The following is a 23,162-nucleotide window of genomic DNA, read 5'->3' as shown; positions in this document are numbered from 1 at the left end:
CCCTACAAGAAAGTCAATTTCCAGCACATCTTCACTTCAGAGAACTTTGTTAATGTAGATCTTGCCGGCATGAGCATCTTTAGAAGAAATCAAGTTATTTTGTGTGATTCTTGTCCATTCTTTGAATCTGATCTACCACCACTGCACATACAGATTAAAAAAAGAAAGAAACAGTCTGTTACTCTGCTGATACAATGAATTATTCTGGGTATTATTTTTAAAACGAAGATATGAAAGCAAAAACAAGGCATCCAGCAAAAACAAGGCATCCAGTGAGATAATGGCAGCACATTTTTTGTCTTGCTGTGTGTTCTAAGAGTTGAGTTGCGCGGTAATGATTTTTAACATCTCCGTTTTCCCTACCATCAATTATTTGCTGAAAGCCATCCAGATTGGCTTGTACACGCCATTGTGCGTGTAGCATGGAAACATGAATTAAATCTGTCAGTCTTTTGATCTGCATGCCAGCCCAACAGAGTAAGCTCTTATTGTAAGTATTTATAAAGACCCCTCTGTGTTCTGTGGGGAACAATTTTTACCCCAATGCCTGTTTTTATCATTCTTTGTCTAACTCTCTTTTTAAAAAAATGACATTTATTTGTCAGCAGGAGAAATAATCTTGTCAGATGTAGTCCTTAATTATAGATTTTGAGATATGCATTTTTATTCTTCAAGTCAGCATACAATCATACAGCCAAGAACCATGTAACATAAAGCATCTATTAGCACTGGCATCTTTTGAATCCTCTTCAATTACCAGCAAAGCTCTTTTTCATTTTGGGGTAGTTGTTTGTGTTGGCAGGATGAATTTTGTGGTTGTGATTTTTTTCCTCAGACAACCACTTTTTTTTCAGAAATGAGAAAAAGCGTTTTCTATTATAATAATACATTTACCAAAAAAATGCTTTCCAGGTTTAAAACAATTACACTGAGTATTCCATAGTACAAAATAAATAGAGGCTGTTCTTCAGCAAGTTCCACGGAAATACTTAAGCTATTCCTTTGATGTACTTCATCCGGCAACGTACCCATCTAAGCAATATTCAGAACTGTAATTACCCATTCAATAAGTGCTAGATGCTGATGTGGTTTTCCAATGATGAGCTAATATGATTTTGGCAGTAACCTAACGATGGTGCAAGTAGAACTCACTAGCTCCTTCAAGGTAATTTCCAAATAATTCAAAGGGAAATCTATTGTGTCAAATTTTAGCTTTCTACCAGTTTGAAAAATGATCTCAACATCTTGTGTCTAATAAAACCTGAACACAAGGACGTGATAAAAATCTGCTTGATCAGCACACCATTTCCAGTATGTAAAAGTACTTGTTCCAAATATTTTATTTAAGGGTAAAGTACCTCTGATGTGCTAATTAAAAACTGAGCATTGCGGCAAATCTGTCTTCTAAATCCCATCTGATATGCCATTTCCCTTGTCCAAAGAGACTTGTATAAATCCTTCTAAATTTCTAAATCTCAGATTATTTTCTGCAGTAAATGTTACCCTTTCTTTCAGAAAACCACTTTGCCACAAAAACATGTGGATCAAAGACCCCATGCTGATAAAAATCAGCTGTCTAGATAGAAAGTGCTGGCCGTGCACCTGTGGCTCATGGGAGTTCTGCAGGAGTGTTTGGGTCACATAAAAGAGATATATCACATGCTGCTAGTTCATTTCTTGTTGCTTGGCAGACCATTACAGTAATAGTGCATGGATTAAGGAAAAACAGAACACAGTTTGGTGTAGTGGATAAGAGTGCGGGACTCTAATCTGGAGAGCCGGGTTTGATTCCCTGCTCCTCCACTTGAAGCCAGCTGGGTGACCTTGGGTCAGTCACAGCTCTTCCAGAGCTCTCTCAGACCTACCCACTTCACAGGGTGATTGTTGTTGTAGGGATAATGATAACATACTTTGTAAACTGCTCTGAGTGGGCGTTAAGTTGTCCTGAAGGGCGGTGTATAGATTGAACGTTGTTGTTACTGTTGTTGTTGTTACAATACAATAAGACAATGCATCATATATATGTGTGCGCATGCACATGTGTGTGTGTATGTGGAAATATAATAACCATGGGCGGACCCACTGCGCAGACTGGAGAAAAAAACTTAAAATGAAATTGCACTTTAAAAAAAAACAGCATTGTGTTTGGGTGTTAGACTGTGACATTCTCTTTAAGACTGGATCATCGAAGGCTCCATCCATGCATCCTGCATATTCTCCACACTGCCATTCTTGAAAAGACTGATGGAGCCTTTCTCTGTGCAGAATTTTGTGTGCATGCCGTCAATTTTGCTAGGTTATGCTGACTGGGTTCGTTTTAAAACTGTTTAAAGATATTATAATTTTATAAACCATACATGTATCAATGCATGTAGTTGCTTATTACGCTCTGTCTGATGAGACCAGGGCCTGGCAGGACTTGCTGTCCTTTTGCTGGATCTGTAAGACAGAGCCATTCCAACAGGCGAATGGTTGACACTGGGCAGGCCCCCACACTGGTCGAATAGAGGGGATCGTCCCTCCCTATCAGGAAATAGCTACCACCCAACCCTTTTGTGATATTCTTTTAGGGGCGGTTGGATGATGGATTATATGAATTGTTTCTGTGCTGCTGCTTTTTGTACTCTGTATTTTAGATTTTAAATTATATATTATTGTCTATTGGTTTTAAAGTTGAAATGTTAAAGTTTTGTATAATGTATGTGTTGTAATCTGCCCTGAGCCCGCTGATGCGAGGAGGGCGGAATATAAATCGAATATAAATAAATAAAAATAAATAAGTTTCAGTTTTGGAATCTTCATACTAATTTCTCTATTCTTTTTATATTATTGCCTACCAAAATTAAAGACACCGATTAACTTTCACAATACCGGCAGCATTAGTTTGCCTTCTATAGTCCCTTGGCTATATTTTATTGTAGAGAAATTATGTTTTGTAGCTTTGTATTAAACAAAAATGCTCTTGAAATTCTGGCTGATTGGTCCTCAAGATATTTTATTCTTGAAACTTTCAGAAGTAGGAGAACAAGGGGGAAATGACTCCTAAAAAAAAATAACAAAACCCTAAACGTGAAGAAAATGCATCTTGATAGATTCATTTCTATTGGACTATGATTCATTTTCAGATATATTGCAAGTCATGCTGCAAAGTAGCTTCTTCACAGTAAATTAAATTGTCATTATGGTGCAATATTTCATGTCCAAGTTCAAAAAACCATGAAGAAGTCTTCAGATCTGGAGCGAGTAATTACACAAACACCTGAAGACTTAGGGCCAAGCTACAAGTGACGAATGACACAGGTTGGACACTTGTCAGCTTCCTTCAAGTTTTGATGGGAAATGTAGGCATCCTGGTCTTGCAGCTTGGCTCTCCGACTGCTGTCCAATGGACTTTTCAACTGTCACTTGTCCAACATACCGCCAAGCTGCCTACATTTCCCGCCAAAACTTGAGGGAAGCTGACAAGTCTCTATCCAACCTGTGTCATTCGTCACTTGTAGTTTGGCCCCTAGATTTTCCATTTTGAAGGTTTTTATAATTGAAATCTTACTTCCTTACCTGTTTAAAATTCTCATTTTTAAATTTTAAAGATTTCATTTACCCCTTTTCTAGCATGTATTTCAAGCTGCTTGCAACAGAAAAATAGGCATAATCAATCAAAACATTAGAAATTTAAAAAAAAGAAAGAAATTGGCCAAATAACAAATGTGAATGAATAGCCATCTGTATAAGCCAGTTAGTATCACAAAGGACAATAACAATAATATTTCCTTTTAAAAATTGTACAGGCCTTGCGCAATGTAAGTGAAGGAGAACAATTCCTTAGTTCCAAAGGGAGATCATTCTTCATTCTTGAGGCCATAGTTGTAATGGGGCTGCTTCCAGAATCATTTTGCACTGACAGATTGTCAAACCAAGCCTTGCTTTAGTTACTAACAAAGATGGTGGAGGGGTTGACATAGGATAGAAAGTTTCTAATGGGTGGCTGAGATCTAGACGGATAATTATGTGTTCCCAAGGCTTAGCATACCCAGTATAGGCTTACCATACAGCCTGGTTGGCGCAGCTTTACATGGAGTCTGGGCTTTCCACCCATTTGCCCCATTAGCAGGGATGCCGATTTCGGAAATTCCTGGAAATTTAGGAGTGGTGCCTGGGAAGGGTGGAGTTTGGGGAGGGAGCTGAGAAGGAATATTATGCTTTAGGGTTGCCAGGTCCAGGTTGGGAAATTCCTGGAGATTTTAAGGGTGAAGCCAGGAGAGGGCAGGATTTGGGGAGGGGAGGGGCCTCAGTGTGGTATAATGCCATAGAGTTCACCCTTCCAAGGCAGCCATTTTCTCCAGGGGAACTGATCTCTGTTGCCTGGAGATCAGTTGTAATTCCAGGAGATCTCCAGCTACCACCTGGAAACTGGCAACCCTATTAAGCCTTGTCCAGGCCAAAGGTCATCTCCTCCAGCAACTCCTTCCTGTGACGTTACTTTGTCCCACAAGAATTCAAATCTGAGATTTAAATTTCTCCTCTCCTATCAGTTCCCACCCCTCCCTTTTCTCACTTGTGCAGATGGCAAGTGCTATATTAGAGGAAAGCACTTTTCTCAAACACAGGATGATGGCTAAAATGTACATTAACGTCCTGCACATAAATCCATCAGTGGGTTAGACTGGAGTAATTCTACTTAGGATTTCACTGTAAACTTGGCCACCAGCGGGAGGGCTGTAGGCGGGGACAGGAAGTGTGTAGGCGACATGGTTGATGTTGCTGCGTCTCTTCTGGATACAACCCGGAAGTGACAAAGGGTAGCTTGAGGAATTGCCTAGCTGATGTTGCATGTTTTTTATTTTATTTTTCTCCTGCTGCTCCTTGAACAGCAGGGGGCAAAGGGGCCTCTTGCCGTAGCCTAGGCAGCCCTGTTCATCAGGTCGTAACCAAACAAAATGTTTTGGGTCAGAATTATTATTTTTTACCTCACGTGCATCTTATCTGATGTAAAGGTAGCACTATCCAGTCATGTTTCACTCAACCTCAAAAACCAATCAAAATTGTCTTCAAGGTTTTTCTCAGTATTAAGGAGAAAGTTCGACATGGAAGGACCACAGGAGGACTCCACCCAACAGCAATCCTATCCCTGTCTCTTACCCCAACCAGCCTCTGTCCTTCAGTATTTTTACAGGCAACAATCCATTTCTATTAGACCCTATGTTATCCCATAGAAGAAGCAGAAGTCCTAGAACAGTGAATCTCACTCAGCGGCTAAATTTGAATACAGAGATGAAACATCACTGAAAGAAAACACAAGTACTTCAACATGACATATTAAATGACATGGAAAGTACCCAATAGGAGCACACCTACATCAACAGACAGTACCTAATAGTACAGTCTACAGTCCCTGTCCTTCTACCAAACATTTCTCTGAACTACTTCCTTATAGTATAGCCCCGTTGCTTGAGCAAAAAGCCCTCCTGAATAATTCAGTTTTTCATAGTTTGCAGAAGGCCAAGAGAGTGGGTGCTTTCCTGGCCACTTCAGGCATGCCATTTCATAAGCTGGGAGCCACCACAGAGAATGTGCATGTATTCAGAGTTATTATTAAAAGTCATTAGAATGGTGCTACAAAGAACTAATCAGAATCAATGCATCCAGTAATAAAAACAATTCTATCTATTGTAAGACGGCAGGCTATGAAATTCTTATTAGTGAATTATTCTCGCAAATAGAAGATGAGATAGGAAAATATTTCTCCAGGAAAGATCTCGTCATGACTGAGCAGTTTCCTATTTACTTTTGAGACAAGCCATTCCCTACAGTTCTTGTGTATAAAGATAGTTGTGAAAACCAAAAAGGATATCTTCATGTATATCTTTCACTCAACATTTAAAAAATATTATCTACCCTAACTAGAGATGTGCAGGTCCGTATTACAATACTTAATGGCCTGGAAAGATATTGTAATTGCATAAGAAATTTTTATCTCTAACCACATAGTTTTAAATAGTTTGTCGAGGCATTTGCTTGCATACAAGTGATTTCAAGAGTACTGACAATGACTGGCTATCTCATCATTCTTTGAAAATGGTTTTAAATGTTCAATTAAAAAGCATTCCCTTAACAGCTAATTAGAAAAATGGAATATGATGCATCTATCTGTGCTGCTATGGAGGACTGAACAATTCCTGAGGTGAGGGATCTTAGATCGGATTCTCTGAGCTGTATTTCAACTGCAAAAAGCAGCCAGGGGTGGTAGTGACATGGACTAAGGATGTTGATTGAAACAGTGGTGCTGAGGAAGGGGTACTTAATTCTTCCCCCTGAATTTTCCTCAAAGCCAAGCTACAAGTGACACCTGACACAGGTTGGACACTTGTCAGCTTCCCTCAAGTTTAGATGGGAAATGTAGGCATCCTGGGCCGTTTCCACACGGCTTACCTCTGCCCGTAACGACCCAGTAGATCACACAAAAACCGTGGAACATCTCTTTTTCTCACGCGAGATTTGGACGATGTGACGTCGTGCAAATCTCACGCGAGAAAAAGCAATGTTCCGTGTTTTTTGCGCGATCTACCGGGTCGTTACGGGCAGAGGTAAGCCATGTGGAAATGGCCCTGGTCTTGCGGCTTGGCTGTCCATTACAGCGACAAGACCAGGATGCCTACATTTCCCATCAAAACTTGAGGGAAGCTGACAAGTGTCCAACCTGTGTCAGGCGTCACTTGTAGCTTGGCTCTCAGTCAACACCGGACAGCCTTTTGCTGCTTTTAGCCCTGCTGAAAGAAAAAAAAAATCACATCTTTTTCTCCAATCAGGGCTAGAACCTGGCTAGAGGAGCAAGGGAAATAGCAAAAGCCTCTTTCCACCCTGCTGCTGCTTTGGGGGGCTAAATTACACCTTGGAGATTCAACATGGATCTCTAATATCACATATAAATTGGCTATGGAATAGGCTGGATCTGTCAAGGGATTACTTATCCAACTGGGAAACACCAAGTGGTGTTCCACATCCTGACCTGGATAGCCCAGGAGAGCCTGAGCAATCAAAAAGGTCTTCTCCCTCTAATAAACCAAGATCCTTACCAGCCTAGGTGGATGCGGATGGTTAAGAGCAACCTAGAAAGATTGGGACTCTCGCCTGCTGACCTACTGACTCAGGGCAGTGACCAGGCAAAAAGTATTGTTAAACAAAGGGTGAGAGACATAGCGCCCCAACGAGATTTAGCTCAATCTCCTCATTTTATGGCCCCTAGGGAATCCAGATATGTTATGGGTATGGCCAGATATCTCACTCATTTAGATGTCCCATCTTATAGAAGAGCTTTCACCCTGGCCCGATGTGAAGTTATCCCTTCAATGGTCATTGAAGGGAAATATAGAAAGATCCCATACGAGGACAGACGCTGCTGTTGCTCCATTGGTGAAGTGGAATCACTTATTCAAATGTTCTTTCGCTGTCCTTTCCATCAAGTCTATAGGGACAAGTTTATTTCTCCACTCTTAGACAGACCAGTTGCAGAGGCCTGGAGAAACTCCTAATTGATGAAAATCCAACTATCTCCCGGCAAATAGCCAAATTCTGTCTCTATTTGGTTAAATTCCATAATAAAAAGAATAGCAATACATAGTCTGTCCTGCTCTTTTTACGATTTTAACTATTTTAATGTCAATGTTTTAAATATTAGAATTACTGCGGTTCCCAGAGAACTATATACATTTTAAGATAAGATTTTAAATGCTAAATGTATTTTTTTATGTCCTTTACATTTTTACGCTGGATTTAACTATTCTATTGATCGCTAAGGATGTATCGCCATTGTTATGGTCTCTGACCGCAAATAAATAAATTCATTCATCAGTTCATCAGATCTCAGAAGCTAAGCAAGGTTGACCTTGTTTAGTAATTGGATGGGAGACCTCCAACAAAGACCAGGGTTGCAGAGGCAGGCAATGGCAAACCACCCGTTAGTCTCTTGCTGTGAAATACTAATACTAATACTAATACTAATACTAATACTAATACTAATACTAATACTAATACTAATACTAATACTAATACTAATACTAATACTAATACTAATAATATAAAAAAACCACCAGGGGTTGCCATAAGTCAACTATGACTTGAGGGCCGGACTTCATTCATTCAAGTGGGGTTCCATAAGAGCATTTCAGTTTGTTATAATCAGTATTTTATTTACAACACTGGAGGAAGACTACCCCTCCCCCCCAGTTCAGAGCCTGTTAGTAAAATTACATAGGGCTATTCCCCAATTGCTTTTGCTTTACTTTTTGCAGTGTAAATAGCCACAATTGGATGGATGCCATGGAAAATTTCTGCTAATGAAAGGGGAGGGGTGATTTTTGCCAATTGTCTCCTGCTGCAGACGTCTAACTCCCACCTCTCACTATCTCTGAGGCAGCAGCAAACTGGTCATTTAACTCACAGAGAAATTTCCCAGTGGGTCACTGCCCTAGAGGGCCACTGGTGGCCAAGAGCAAGCAGAACCAAGCCCCAGCAACTCTGACCGAGCCTCGGGCACTGCTTAGCCCAGCCTCTCCTCATCCATGGCAATTTATGTCACCAACTGCTTCCTCCTGCACAGCTTTCCGTTTGGAGGCTGATGCAGCAATCGAGCTAATGGTCATTGTTGGCTGCACTGAGCTGACTGGCCCTGCAGTGCCGGCTTGTAGCACAGAAGCTACAGGGGCCGCTCATCTTGATTTGCTCCAGGGCTGTTTTCACTTCCCAGGCTGCTCCTGTCCCTTGAAGCACCATTTTGGAGATTTGTGGGAGCGGGGAGGTGAGGAAATCCTGTACTGCTGACAGAAATCCCTTCCATCCTAGCAAGTCAGAGGCACCCTGAGAGGAGGAACAATATAAACCCTCTTTCTGACAATACTCACACAAAGAAACAGGGTGTAAGCTAGTGTATTATTCCTTTTTATTCCTTCCTTAGTATCTTAACTCTTCTTTCAGGGCCCTTTCAAGCATTTACGCAGCAGTGCAGTTGCCATCTTGATGGTCTCCACAGGGCCAGCCACGTAAACATTTGAATCCATTGGATCCTGCTGGAAGTTAGACATAGGCACAAACAGCATTACAAACAGAATAAACCCATGAACAGCCTAATCTGCTGTTCTCGAACAAGCTGTTCGAGAGGCCCCATCCTAAACAAACAGGTGGTCGTTAGACAGTCTGGCACCTGCAATCAATCCCCTTGGCAACCAGAGGCAGGGAGGGACTGAACTCTGTCTGAACTCCTTCTGGCTTTCCTTCTGGCTTTAACCCTTCAAATTACTTCCAGCAGAGAGTCCCGTTTTTGCCACTGTGAAGAGAACATGACAGCCAATGGGGAGACCCGTGGATCATGCCTTTCCTGGGGTGCAATCTCTCTGAAACTTGGAGGGTCTTCAGAGGACAGTAGGACAGTGAGGACTATGTCCCCTGCAAATTTGGTAGGTATTGGACATTGGGAAGGTCCCTTTTGTAACCCCCCAAACTAGCTGCCAGCAGATACTGCTGTTTTTGTCAGGCAGGGCCCTTTAAACTATCAGCTGGCAGGCAGCAGGGGGGACTCCCCCCCTGCCGCCTGCCAGCTGATAGTTTAAAGGGATCTTTAAAGGGCCAGGTAAGTGGGTTTGAGAGGAGGGGGCTAAGTGGGGGTGGGGCGCTTCTGGCCCCCACGAACAACGAACAACTAACATGTCCGGGAACAGTTCATGTTCGTCCATGTTCGTTGTTCATTGTTCGTGGATGGCAACAAAAGATGAACAGGGTGTTTGGGTTTTTTTCCCATTTGTGCCCATGTCTACTGGAAATATCACTATTCATTCAGCATCTCAGTATAAGAAATGCCTTGTGGAATTTTCCCACAGGTCCATCTTGTATAGAATTCTATTTGACAGGCAGATGCCTTCGGAAGCCCTCAAGCAACTCTGTTGTTTGCCTCAGAAAACGGATGCTCAAAAGGTATACCATCTTATCACAGTGGTACTCTTGCAAGGAACTACTGGCGTGATCCTGCATATCCGAAGGGGAAGACTTCAATTATCAGCAGAACCTCAAGAAGCCACAACAACCACAGAAACAGTTTTTTTGGCAGCAGTTGCACCACTACATATATGTCGAAACTGATACGGAGGACTGTATGCACAAAAATGGAAAACTCCAATATTGCCTACAATGAAGGAATGGCGGATAAAGGTTTTGGAGTTTGCGTCAATGGCAAAACTTACTTCACTGATTAGAGAAGAGACATTATCTACATTTTTAGTTGAATATAAACTGTTCATAGACTTTTTACATGAAATAGGTAACAATGATTTGATTATATCTAGATTTATGGATTAAGAATGATGAACCATAGAAAAAAGAGGGCTCTTATTTTTAATATAGAATAAGTGAGACTTTGAAAATGATATATATTTGTTGTAGAGAAAATCAGAGTTCAATTTGTAGTTTAGTTTCTTTTTTTAATCTTTCTATTTTGTATCTTTATATTATTATTATTATTATTGATATCCTGTTTTCTCATGTTTAAATGTACTGTTAGTTTGGTTTTTAGATTGCTGTGTGTTTTCTTATCTTTTATGTTTACTGTCTATAAATTTATAAATAAATAAATGTACATCAAAAAACAAAACAAAAACATGATACTCATTGTGAATTATTACAAGGCTGTTAAGAGCTTAAACTAGTTAAACTGAGTTCATGCTCATGAAATCTCACATTGAACCTATTTAACTCCAGACTTATATGACTGGTACGCAACATAAAAAGATACTTTGTTAGAACATAAGATATAAAAACAACATGCAATATGTTAAAGACTTGCAGTAATGATCCTGATGATGAAAATAGTTCATTTTGTTTCAATGGCCAGTTTCCTTAAGAGAAACAAGACTGCATTCAACAGTGGTGATCTTATTAAATAGTATCCTGCCAAGATCCATCAAATAAATAGCATTAACACAAAGCCGTTTACCACAGTTATGACTCTCTATGTAACTCTTTCTGTCAAAAATTTCTCTTAAGTATTTTTGTCACATACAAGCTGCTTTGGCACAAAAACGACGTGGTGTAAAATGTCTGTGGAATATCTCAATTAGCCACAGTGTTCTTACCCAAGAGATGAATTTAATCCCATGGCAGCAGTGCACTAAATCAGAACTCACACCAGACTGAGGACGGTTATAAGAAAAAGAACTTGTGCTAATTGATAATGATGTCATTCCACTCTGCATCAAAATAATTGCTTCTGAGTCACTTTATAGCAGGTTTCCTTCCTCTGGCTGCCAATCTTATTCCTTTATGAACTACCTTAATCATTCACAATTTGTGTTTGTTATGTGCCGTCAAGCCGCCTCCGACCTATGGCGACCGTATGAATGAAAGACCTCCCAAAGTCCTATCATTAACAGACTTGCTCAGATCTTGCAAACTGGAGGACATGGCTTCTTTTATTGAATCAAGCCATTTTGTTTTAGGTCTTCCTCTTTTCCTATTGCCACCTACTTTTCCCAACATTATTGACTTTTCCAGGGAATCTGTCTTCTCATTCACAATCTATCAAAGGATATTCTTAAAAACATGACTTGGCCTTCCAGCTTGGCAAATGCTGCCATTTCCTTGTAATTGTACCTGTTGTGACAGAGGCTTTGCAATTTTTAAATTTTTATGTAAGTTTTAAATGTATATAATTCGTTTATAAGACTAACAACATTTGTGGTAGGGTATGAGCTTTTTTGAGCCACAGCTCACTTCTTCAGATACCTAACTACCAGACTGCCATGGCTACTCATCTTCATCTATCTTCATAATTTGTTTATATGAGCATTTATGACTGGAAATTTACATATTTTTCTCTTGAAGTAGATTTATTATTTATCTATTTCTGGAATGTATAGGCATTGTTTCAGTCAATATTAGAGATGGGCACGAATTAAATTATGACCCAAAAAAACACACGAACCAGGCCGGTTCATGGTTCACGAACTAGTGGTTCGTGGAAGCTCATTTCCACGAACTTCCACGAACTGGTCTACTGGTTCGTTTGGGTCATAAAGGGGCAGTTTAAATGGCCATTTCCCCAGGGAAATGGCCATATAAACTTTTCCTGCAAGCGGCAGGTCCCTTTAAACTATCAGCTGGCAGGTGGCGGGGGGGATCCTGCCACTTGCAAGGCAGGAAAAGGCCCTTTAAACTGTCAAATACCCCTTTCCCTGCCGCTGCTAAGAGGCCGGAAAGAAGCATTTAAACCCCATGAACCATGAACTGGTTCATAAACTTGCCCCAGTTTGTGCCATTTCGTGGTTCCTGGTTCATGAAAACCCACGAACCACGAACCTCATGGTTTGTTTTTTTGTGGTTCGTGCCCATCTCTGATATAAGTATACAAAACAATCAGTCAATAAATGTACCATAAATAACAGACCAAAGTATCTTGTATGATTAGTCAATAACAACGGACATTGCCACCGTTGAGACCAGACCAGATCAGAGATTCCTCTGTATTTGACTGTTTTCCGCTTCTTATATGGTCGTCCCTGAGAAAGCTCATACTATGAAACAGATTTTGCTAGTTGCCATCCCTTCCCAAGACATCAGGGTAACGTAGGAAGCATGGACAACCTGAGAGAATTTCCTACTCACACCACTATCAATGGCCTGGAAAAGCATCCTGGGCCACCCCATGCCTCTGGACTTCCCCGTTGGTCTGACCAGTACCATTTCCTCTTCCAGTCTTCTTGAATGAGAGGCCGATGATATCTGGCTGCTGCTCAGAAAGGCAGGTGAGCTGCTGGCATAGGAGAGGAGGAAGGAAGAAGACTAGTAGCTACTGCTGCCACTTGTACTTTTGTAAATGTGTAAGAGACACAATAATTGGTGGAGCAAGAGAACAATTGCTGCTGTCGCCATTGTGGCTGTTCATTATCGTCAGACATAAATGGGGAGGCGGTATCTCCATGTGTATGAAGGGAAGAGGAGCCCATCACATGTTTCTTGTCCAGCACCCTCACCTCAATTTTTATATCAGAATTTGAATGCCTCCCTCTCCCTGTTTATAAACAAGTTTCTAGCCTTTTATGGTTGTGTTGGTGTATTTGAACATGTGCGGGCACTGAGGATATACCTTATTCCCCAACCCACATATCTGTTTTTCCTCACTAACTCTCCTGCTACTACACTGTTTCTTGAAAAATAAATCTGCAGAAATTTAAAACTTAATGAGGCTTAACTAACTAGGGATTCCTTAATCCAAATGCAACCAACCAGCCATGTATTATGTGACGCACAACCCTCTGTTCTTGTACTATGGATCAAAAAACAAAAAGTTCATGAAACTCTTTAGTTGGGTTCCTATCAGTGACCAAGGTCTTATGTTTGTGCAGATAGGTCACAAGTTGAGCAAGTCTGAATACCTACAAAAGGAATATTGAGTTAGTCACCCTGGACCTTCATTATTTCATTGCTTACATATATGTACATTCAGGGAGACAATGGATTTAGATGCCTCATTGAAGGTTTTAGCTGTACCTCCTTGCAAAGGATACATTTCATATTTATAATTTCCAAAGAAAAAAATATTTAGATATTTTAAATAGCCATTTATAACAACTCAAACAAAAATTCCCACATCTAACCAATGGGCGTCGAGGAGAAAACCTAACTATAGTAAATAGGTTCTACTTCTGCCAAGAGTTTCCACTTATATCATAGAATCATAGAGTCGGAAGGGGCCATACAGACCATCTAGTCCAACCCCCTGCCCAGTGCAGGGGGTTTCCCCCCTTCCATCAAAGTCCCCCCCCCCGAATATAAGACATTATGATGAGTATAAGCAGCTTACAGCCTAACCCTCCTCTCTTTATCCCATGAGCAGTCTGGTTCATTCTAAGTAAAATATTTTTAATTTGTTTTTACTTATTTTTACTCTGTGTCCAAAACTGGGCCTAAGTCAGCTCACATTAATTAAAATCTAATTTTAAATGACCAGTGAAGTTAAACACATATCAGCATACGCAGGGCTTTTTTTCTGGGGAAAGAGGTGGTGGAACTCAGTGGGTTGCCCTAGGAGAAAATGGTCACATGGCTGGTGGCCCCGCCCCCTGATCTCCAGACAGAGGGGAGTTTAGATTGCCGTCTGCGCCACTCAGCGGCACGGAGGGCGCTCTAAACTCCCCTCTGTCTGGAGATCAGGGGGTGGGGCCACCAGCCATGTGACCATTTTCAAGAGGTTCCGGAACTCCATTCCCCCGTGTTCCCCCTGAAAAAAAGCCCTGAGCATCCGTATGTTTCAGCATCATCTTTCCTTCTGTAACAACACCGGGCTATTTTCAGTGTTATTTTTTTGTTTGTTTAATTGGCTTATTTGCCAGATTGTACCCGTAGCAAACTCTTTAAGTCCATTGATGGAAATGGAAGAAGTATAAGTATGTGCTTATTGCACATTGAAATCAATGGGTTTTAATATATTTTTTTTACTGTGGATGGATTATGTCCTATATATTTAATTTGTATTTATAATCAACATTATTGTCCCTTAGGACAAAAGTAGGAAACAACATTTATAAGGATGTCTTAAAGGTTTTAAAACAGGCCTTATAATAACCACCATAGAAACTGTACCCAAGTAAACCCCACATTGATCCTTGGAAAATGCTCACCCAGATAGTAAGATTTAACATTACTTATTAAGAGTAATCGTTCAGAATATGAGATGACCACTTCCAACTGTTGAGAGACAGACAAGGAAAGATTAACATAAAATCTAATAATGAAAAGTGCAGTGTGAGTAATAGTAAGCAGGTTCGATAGGGCAGTCCACAGACAATATAAAGATACTGTAGAACTAATTGACCACTGTAAAGGGTGGGTCATGCTGAGACATTAGCACCTATAGCGAGTGATATTTCTCTTAGTTTGAATGGATTCCATAAAAAGATTATTCTTCTGTTTTTGTTTTACACTCGTCTCTCCGTGTAACATCTCCCTCACTCTTTCTGTTGCTTGTCATTTTAAGTAAAATTGCTATGGATGGACATTTCAATGCATCTGATTAAGTTTCTCTTACAAAAGTTTGTGCTTGAAAACACTTTTGTTAGCGTGATTCCGCACACATTGGATAATGCACTTCCAATCCTCTTTACAGATCATTTGGAACAGATTTTTTTGTGTGCGGAACAAAAAATCCACCTCAAACTATTGATAAAGTGCATTGAAAGTGCATTTTCCAACGTGTGCAGAATCAGCCTTTTTAGATGTCACTGTGCCCCTGTTTAATTTTGCTGCGACAGACTAGCATGGCTACCATTCTGGAGTGAAGGACAAGTACATGACAAAATCCATATGATGGATGTCCAAAGTGCAACAGATGGGGGGATTTATTTTGCTCCCTTTAATTAAGGGCCAGTCTACATATTGTAAAAGACAGAAAACATTTTGATAAATGGCAAAGGAAAATATCAGAATTTGTGTGGGTGGGGAAAAAGCGGAGAGTCAAGATGAAGGTGTTGTGTGATGCAATTACCAAATTTGAGATTGTACCATGAGGCGATATGTTTAACATGGTTGAGAGACTGGGCAAAATTATCTAACCATAAACTGTTAACTCTGGAGGGTCATAACAATTTGTTTGGCTGGCATGCATATTTATGGTATGATAAGCATAAAATGGACGGTATGTTTCAGCATCATTTTGTGAGAAGAAATGTTTTTATGGTTTGGCAAAAGTACAAGAAGTTTATAGGGGAGAAAAGGCCCATGTGGATTGTTCCGGCTGAAGTTGTAAATCCACATTGGATAATGCACTTCCAATCCTCTTTACAGATCATTTGGAACAGATTTTTTTGTGTGCAGAACAAAAAATCCACCTCAAACTATTGATAAAGTGCATTGAAAGTGCATTATCCAATGTGCGCGGAATCAGCCTTTTTAGATGTCACTGGGCCCCTGTTTAATTTTGCTGCGACAGACTAGCATGGCTACCATTCTGGAGTGAAGGACATGACGAAATCCATATGATGGATGTCCAAGGTACAACAGACGGGGGGATTTATTTTGCCCCCTTTAATTAAGGGCCAGTCTACATATTGTAATAGTAACATATGGGCTACTCAACATACCCACCAAGCAGTAGCCGTTATATGTAGAATGATTCACCACACAGATTGCCTTGACTGGGTGGAGTTTCCACACCTCCGCCAGCAGTCGCCAGTAACGTTTGATTGCATCACATTCTTCCCATGGTGTAAGTGATTAATGCGGCTTTATGTCTATCTCATGGAGAGGCTGCCCTATGGATGCTGTTGCAGGTCATCTCCACATCGCAGTTGTACTAATAGGTCTTTTGCACCACTTGATCTTCTTGTTTTGATGGCCAACAACCACCCTGAGCCACGTGCCAATTGTGTTGGTGGGGACACTTGGCCATTTGAATCGAGCAAAGGAAAGGAGAGTAAATTTTGCAAGCAAGCTTTTGAGACTGATGCAGTTTTGAGATGAAGTCTGGCTGTGTGGATGCTTGCCTTTGTTCAGCTTGTCTAATTGCAAATAAAGTTTCCTTCCAAGGAATCGAACCCAGCCCAGGATCTTTTTAGAAACAGGGAGCACAGTCAGCCTCAACTATGTTTTGCATTCATACTCAGTATACAAAAGGCACCAAGACAGCAGTGACTTCACAACATTTTGAATCTATACACCATAATTTCTTTAAAGGATTGGGATCAGGGACAGAAGCAAGTGCAGGGACGTTGGGGCCTGAGATGGGCAAAGGAAAGTTAAAAGATGTCTGCAGGGAAACAAGAGAGAACTGATAGCGAGCATGCAACAGAGATGCAATTATCTAGAAACTCATGAGGTTGGAAACAATATCGCTGGGCTAAAGAATGAATGGATGATGGGGCACTTGGGACTGGGAGGAAAGAGCCGCCGGTAGAAAAATCTGGACCCCCCACGAGGAGCAAAGAAGCCAGCTTCCCCTCCTGCTGTTTCCCAGCAATTGGTTTTCAGATGTGTGTTGTTTCTGAAGTGGGAAGTTTCATTTAGCCATCATGGGACCTTTGAAGGGAGGGCAAGAAGAAGCCAGGCACCTCTTCACTGTGCCTAAATCCAGCTCTGCTTAGAATTATTGTCCACATTGCATTTTGTATTTAACCTTGGTTGGCTTTGGTATTAAAATTTGACTTGGGTGCCACTCGGGAAGCCGCTTTTTGGTTGAAAAGTGGGATAAATAAAACAGTAGCTAACAGCCATTGATTGATCCATGAATTCACCTAATCTCCTTTTAAAGTCATCTAGCGGCTGACTACTACACCTTGTTCTAGTGAACTGTACGTGTTAATTATGCATTGTGAGAAGAAGTCCTGTTTGCCCGAGTCTACTGCCCATCAACTTCACAGGACGCAGAGGAAGAAGGGGCAGTTCTGCGCGTACATTTCCCCCACATCATTCATAATGGTCTTCTAGTCGTTTTCTCCTAAATTAAAAAAAGCACCAAACTCCTTACCTTTCCTGTTAGTGAAGGTTTTCCAGCCCTTGAGAGAGTCCCCCAAACTCTTGGAACAATTCCGCCTCTAACAACACAGTTATGAAACCAAGGAAGAATGTTTCTAGTTTGCAAAGCTTATTGTTAGGGTCTGCAATTCTGTATAGCATAAAAACTCAGCACAGTAGATAGACCTCTTGGGAGCTTTGAAATTCTTCTAATAGTTGCCATTGTTTCCAAACAGTGGGCTACTTTCTGAAGGTTGTCATCAAAGGCTCCGTCCTGTGCAAAATGCTAAGGAGTAATACACGGCCCCCGATTCACATCATAATAAATGAAGAAAGGCCCACTACCTTACCACTGAAGGCTGTGATTTATGGTTCGAGAATCGCTGCATTGTATTGTATCTTCTTTCGCTGCTTCAGAGCGCTTCTGACCTCCCTACAGACATGTCCTAACAATCGGTTTTGCAAACAAGTAAATTGTCTGTTAGAACAGGACATAGGCTATTGGATCCTGTGGTGTTTTGTAGAATTTGTCACAGCATTTCAGCAAACCATTTAGACGGTGTCGTTGAAACCCCATGAATTCCTGTATGGATTCCCTGCAAGGCTTTGCAGATGACACTGGAAGAGCAGCAGTCACTTCCTCTTCTGCTAAATACACATATATTACTGTCAATTAAAGATACTATTTTGAGAAGCAGGCACAGCTTGCTCCAAGGCTGAAGAAAAATGGGGAAAATTAAATGCGACTGCTGAAAGATCTCCCAACACTATATTTTTTCTGCTATATATATATGAATCTGATAGAGCTTATCTTTGAATTGTGTCGATTCCAGCTGTCCAACAAAGCATTCTGGGTATGCCATTTAGGGTTGCCAGGTTTCTTTACCCTCCTGGTAACACCTGACACTCTCCATTGGAACCACATTGTGCACGCTCCTGGCGTAGCACAATGACGTCACTTCCAGGAGTGAAGTGACAGCATAATGCAGGCCATGGGAGAGCATTGCACCATGCTGATTCTTAAAGAAGCAGCTCATTCGGGGCCCAAATTAGCCTGGCACAAAGTGTGAAAGCACTCCTGGGATGATGATGTCACTCCTGGGAGTGACGTCCTTGCGCTGGGATCACGCCCTGGGAGGCCTAATCACGTGCCTTTGTGCTCCACTGACCAAGAGAGTAGTGGTGGGTGGTGGAGGCTGGGAGTGGGGTATTCCCCCGCCCCCACTGGCGGAATGGCAACCCTAATGCCATGTGTGCACCAATGGCACATGTGATATGCATATTGACAGTCCAATCGTTCTGTTGGCACAGGGATTATTTAATGCAGGGAAATTGCCCTTTACCCATCAGTTGATACTTAACGGTAATAGTGAAGGATGGTAGTTTTTTTCTGGATTAACAGAACATGATCATATGTATCTTATAAATATTACAGGTTATAATGAGTTCAGGCAGGTTGATTCGTTGGGAAACATATTAAAGACAACATGAGGAGAAACACATTAAAGTCAATATGACATGAATCATACTACTTAGCACTTCTTATCTTCCTTAATATTTTATTTGTTTAGGGTATTTCTGTGATGCCTTTCTAATCTGGAAATTGCTCAGAGTGACTCACAGTCAACATTATACAACAATAATGACAAAGTAATGAAAATTTAAATTTAAAACAACTTACAAAAGGCAGGAAACTGTGTATCACCATAAATCATAGTTTTGAAATAAAAACTATAGAATCATAGAAGCATAGGGTTGGAAGGGACCTCTAGGGTCATCAACCCCCGGGCACAATGCAGGAAATTCACAACTATCTCTCCTCTCCACACCCCCAGTGACCCCTGCTCCATGCCAAGAAGTTGGCAAAACACCATCAGGATCCCTAGCTAAACTGGCCTGGGGAAATTGCTACCTGACCCCAAGGTGGCAATCGGCCTGACCCTGGACATGTAAGAAGGGGCCACGAGAACTAAGCACTGATGCAACCCTTCCTGCCCTCCCTCTCATGATCTGCCTAGTTTCACAGAATCAGCAGTGTTGTCAGATGGCCATGTAGCCTCTGCTTTAAAACCTCCAAAGAGGGAGTGCCCACCACCTCCCAAGGAAGCCTGTTCCACTGAGGGACCACTCTGTCAGAAAATTCTTCTTAAAGTTTAGCCAAAAACTCTTTTGATTTAATTTCAACCCATTGGTTCTGGTCCAATCAGAACCAACAGGTTAGCTGTTCATTGGAAAGCCCACATCAAAGAGATCATACAGTATACACTGGGAATTCCAGAGGTCAGGGTGGGTGTTGAGAAGACCCAGGGCTTTTTTTCAGGGGGAACGCAGGGGAATGGAGTTCCGGAACCTCTTGAAAATGGTCACATGGCTGGTGGCCCCGCCCCCTGATCTCCAGACAGAGGGGAGTTGAGCTTGCCCTCCGCTCCACTCAGTGGCGCGGAGGGCAATCTCAAATCCCCTCTGTCTGGAGATCAGGGGGCGGGGCCACCAGCCATGTGACCATTTTCTCTGAGGGCAACCCACTGAGTTCCACCACCTCTTTTCCCAGAAAAAAAGCCCTGAGAAGACCCATATGCCTGTCCCCATCAAATATACCTTCACCACTGAGGCTGCCTGCAGCAAGGGCTCCTGGGCTGATCTCAGGGTGTAAGCTTGGGTGCTCTGCAGGGGGAGCGGAATATAAATATAATAAACAAACAAACATCACAATCAAGATGCCTAAACATCACAGTCAAGGTATTCTTTCCCCTTTCAGTATATGTTGAGGGATAGCATGGTAATTTTGACTGGGCTACCTTTGAGAGTATAGAACTGCGAATGATAGTTATTTTGATCAATAATCCAGAACAGCAAAGATGTGTTTTATGGCATAATTGGGGAAATGTGCGCGTGGCGGGGTGGAGAGAGTTTCAGACTTTAGAGTAGCTATTCTCAACATTGAGAGCATATTTTCAACACTGCTTAGGGTAGCAACGCTGATTATATGGATTGGGCAAAAGTTTCCATATATGGTTACATTTACATCACATTTCAAAATGCAGATCTATTCTATATTTTTGCATGTTGGCTGTGAGAAATGGCAATCATGTTCATGGGTAAAGTGTGCAGCTGTTAATAGAAATCAGTTACACTTTAACCACTCACAAAAAGAATGACAGTGGCTGTCCTTTTCAATACAACAACAAAAACATTTATTCACAGCAAGAGTCCATAAAGCACAGTGGCCTGTTGGACTTGCGTAGACTGGGGCTAATAAAAACATGCACATATAAACACGATTCAGATTAAAGTATTCACACAATATAAATTAAAACCAGTGAGTTTTGCAATAGCTAAGACTTCGATTATGCCTACTGTGTGTTATGTGCTGTCAAGCCGCCTCCGACCTAGGGAGACTCTATGAAGGAAATGTCCTATCATTAACAGACTTGATCAGATCCTGCAAACTGGAGGACGTAGCTTTTTTTTTTATTGAGTCAAGCCATCTTGTTTTAGGTCTTCCACTTTTCCTACTATAAGTTCAATTCAAGTGTGTAGAATCTAGTCACTCAAAGAGGTTTCAGGACTTGATCGTGATGTTTTAGGGCCCATATTTAGCTACTGTTTCTGTTGTACTCTTCTCAGACCCCATCAGGAGATTAAGCAGACGGTTGTCCACTGAGCGGTCTGGAAAGGTGGCTGTAAGCAGAAATAACATATTCATTCTTTGTTAAGCATACAACTTACAGGAAAACAAAAAGTGTGAGAAGAACCAAATGGACATAGCCTCTGCTCATGTGGCGTTCCCCTGAACCTTCTTGTTAGTTCTGCTAAGGGAAGCACATTCAAATGGGCTAAGGACAACAGCCTACAATCAGCAGGAACTGTAAGATAGGTTAAAGATTTATTGTAAGCAAAAGGAAATGAAGACACAAAGCCAAGGAAAATAGGTGAGCAAACTCGCCTAGTATCAGCTACTAATGTTTGAGAGTCTAGGCCTTCAAGGCTTTTTCTGTCACCACTACACAGGCTTTGTTTAACCCTAGCATTGATAAGTAAGTCATAGAAAGGCCTAGCTCAGTAATTTTCTTGCCTACCTTTTGGCTCCATGAACTGGTATAGTAATCAGATTGAAGCCAGCTCATCAGTCGGAAGGGAGTTAGATAGAATAAGAGACAATCTACATTTAACTGTTGCAGTCCAGGCTATGGTTGAAATCTGCTTCATACCCACCTCTAGTTGCAAGACCGACGAGACTACGCATCTAGATGCTCCAAAGAGGCCACGCAGAAAGGTAGACAGAACGTGCTCGATAAAAGGATTCATAACTTGAATCAAAACTGGAGCTCCATATAGTAGCTGAGCAATAGGTTTTGCTTTAAGTACTTGTAAGGCAGAGGGAATGCTTTTTCAATACATGTTTGTTGGAGATGTATCAGTGCTTGTGCTTGGGGACCAGTGTGGACTGAACTACAAATTCAAGAAGAGGAGCAAAGAAAGTGAATACGTGATAAGGGGTTAATGAGAAAAAAGTGACAGATTAGTCCCCGAAAGTAGGACATGAACATGGAAGGTTTGCAAACTGTCACTCTCGTTTGAATCAAGACAGGCACTGCTGCTCGCTTAAAAGCATCTTCTCTCCAGATATGTGAAGGCAAGCTGTGAAAGAGAAAATGCCCTCTGCAGATGTTCAGAAGAGGAATTAGTATTATTTTACATAGTTTAAAGCTGGGCCTACTTTGTGTTCCTTGATTTTTCTTTATGGAATGTCCTTCCACGGGCATAAGAATATCGCATTCTGGAACAAGTTTTTTCCAGCCTTACACCTACAAAAAAACAGAGGCACAAAAAGACCAGCGTAATTCACACCACAGCTGCTCACTTTTCTAAATCTGAATGGAGTAGTATCAATTTATGGTCCACCAATGTGTATAAGAAAAGCAGTCTTCCTTCATACTATATTTGGGACAATTAGGTGTATACAAAAATAATTCAGACAGAAGTCTTCATCTGTTATTTTTATTTTTATTTATTCACATCATTTATTCTGCTTGTCTCACTGAGACTCAAGGCAGATTTCATAGTGTGAGTCAGTACAATCAATATCAAGACATTTCGATATACATGTAATGAGTATATACACGCAATTTGCAAGATTTAAAGAGAAAGAATGAAAAGGAAGGTTTAAAGATTTAACAATGTTGAAACAGAGCATAGGCAAATTCCATGGCTGATATATTAAACAACATAGGAACTACCCAGTAGGATCACACACAGCAATAGTAGTGAAGTTAAGAACATAAGAACATAAGCAAAGCCATGTTGGATCAGGCCAGTGGCCCATCCAGTCCAACATTCTGTCACACACAGTGGCTAGAAATCCAGTGCCATCTAAAGGACTGTCAGTGAGGCCAGGACACCAGAAGCCCTCCCACTGCCTTCCTTCCAGCACCAAGACAACAGAGCACCACCTCCCCACAAAGAGAATACCATCTATCTCCTGTGGCTAATAGCCACTGATGGACCTCTGCTCCATATATTTGTCCAGTCCCCTCTTGAAGCTGGCAATGCTTGTAGCTGCCACCACCTCCTGTGGCAACGAATTCCATGTGTTTATCACCCTTTGTGTAAAGTAGTATTTTCTTCTATCTGTTCTAACCCGACTGCTCAATAATTTCATAGAGTGCCCACGA

At 41.3% G+C, this 23,162-nt stretch overlaps 1 protein-coding gene across 1 annotated transcript in view; it reads left to right on the top strand.

Annotated features, from left to right (window-relative positions):
- The first annotated feature begins 334 nt into the window (after positions 1-334).
- The window catches only part of CABCOCO1 (ciliary associated calcium binding coiled-coil 1), a 187,415-nt gene continuing 164,587 nt past the window's right edge, over positions 335-23,162 (top strand). The window contains exon 1 of the mRNA XM_054983957.1: positions 335-411. Within this exon, the coding sequence (XP_054839932.1) occupies positions 335-411 (77 nt within the window). The remainder of the gene's footprint in view (positions 412-23,162) is intronic.

This window comes from Eublepharis macularius, chromosome 6 (assembly GCF_028583425.1).
Source record: "Eublepharis macularius isolate TG4126 chromosome 6, MPM_Emac_v1.0, whole genome shotgun sequence".
Lineage (NCBI taxonomy): Eukaryota > Metazoa > Chordata > Lepidosauria > Squamata > Eublepharidae > Eublepharis > Eublepharis macularius.
The sequence above is the reverse complement of the archived record's forward strand: the minus strand, read 5'-3'. Positions and strand labels throughout refer to the sequence as shown.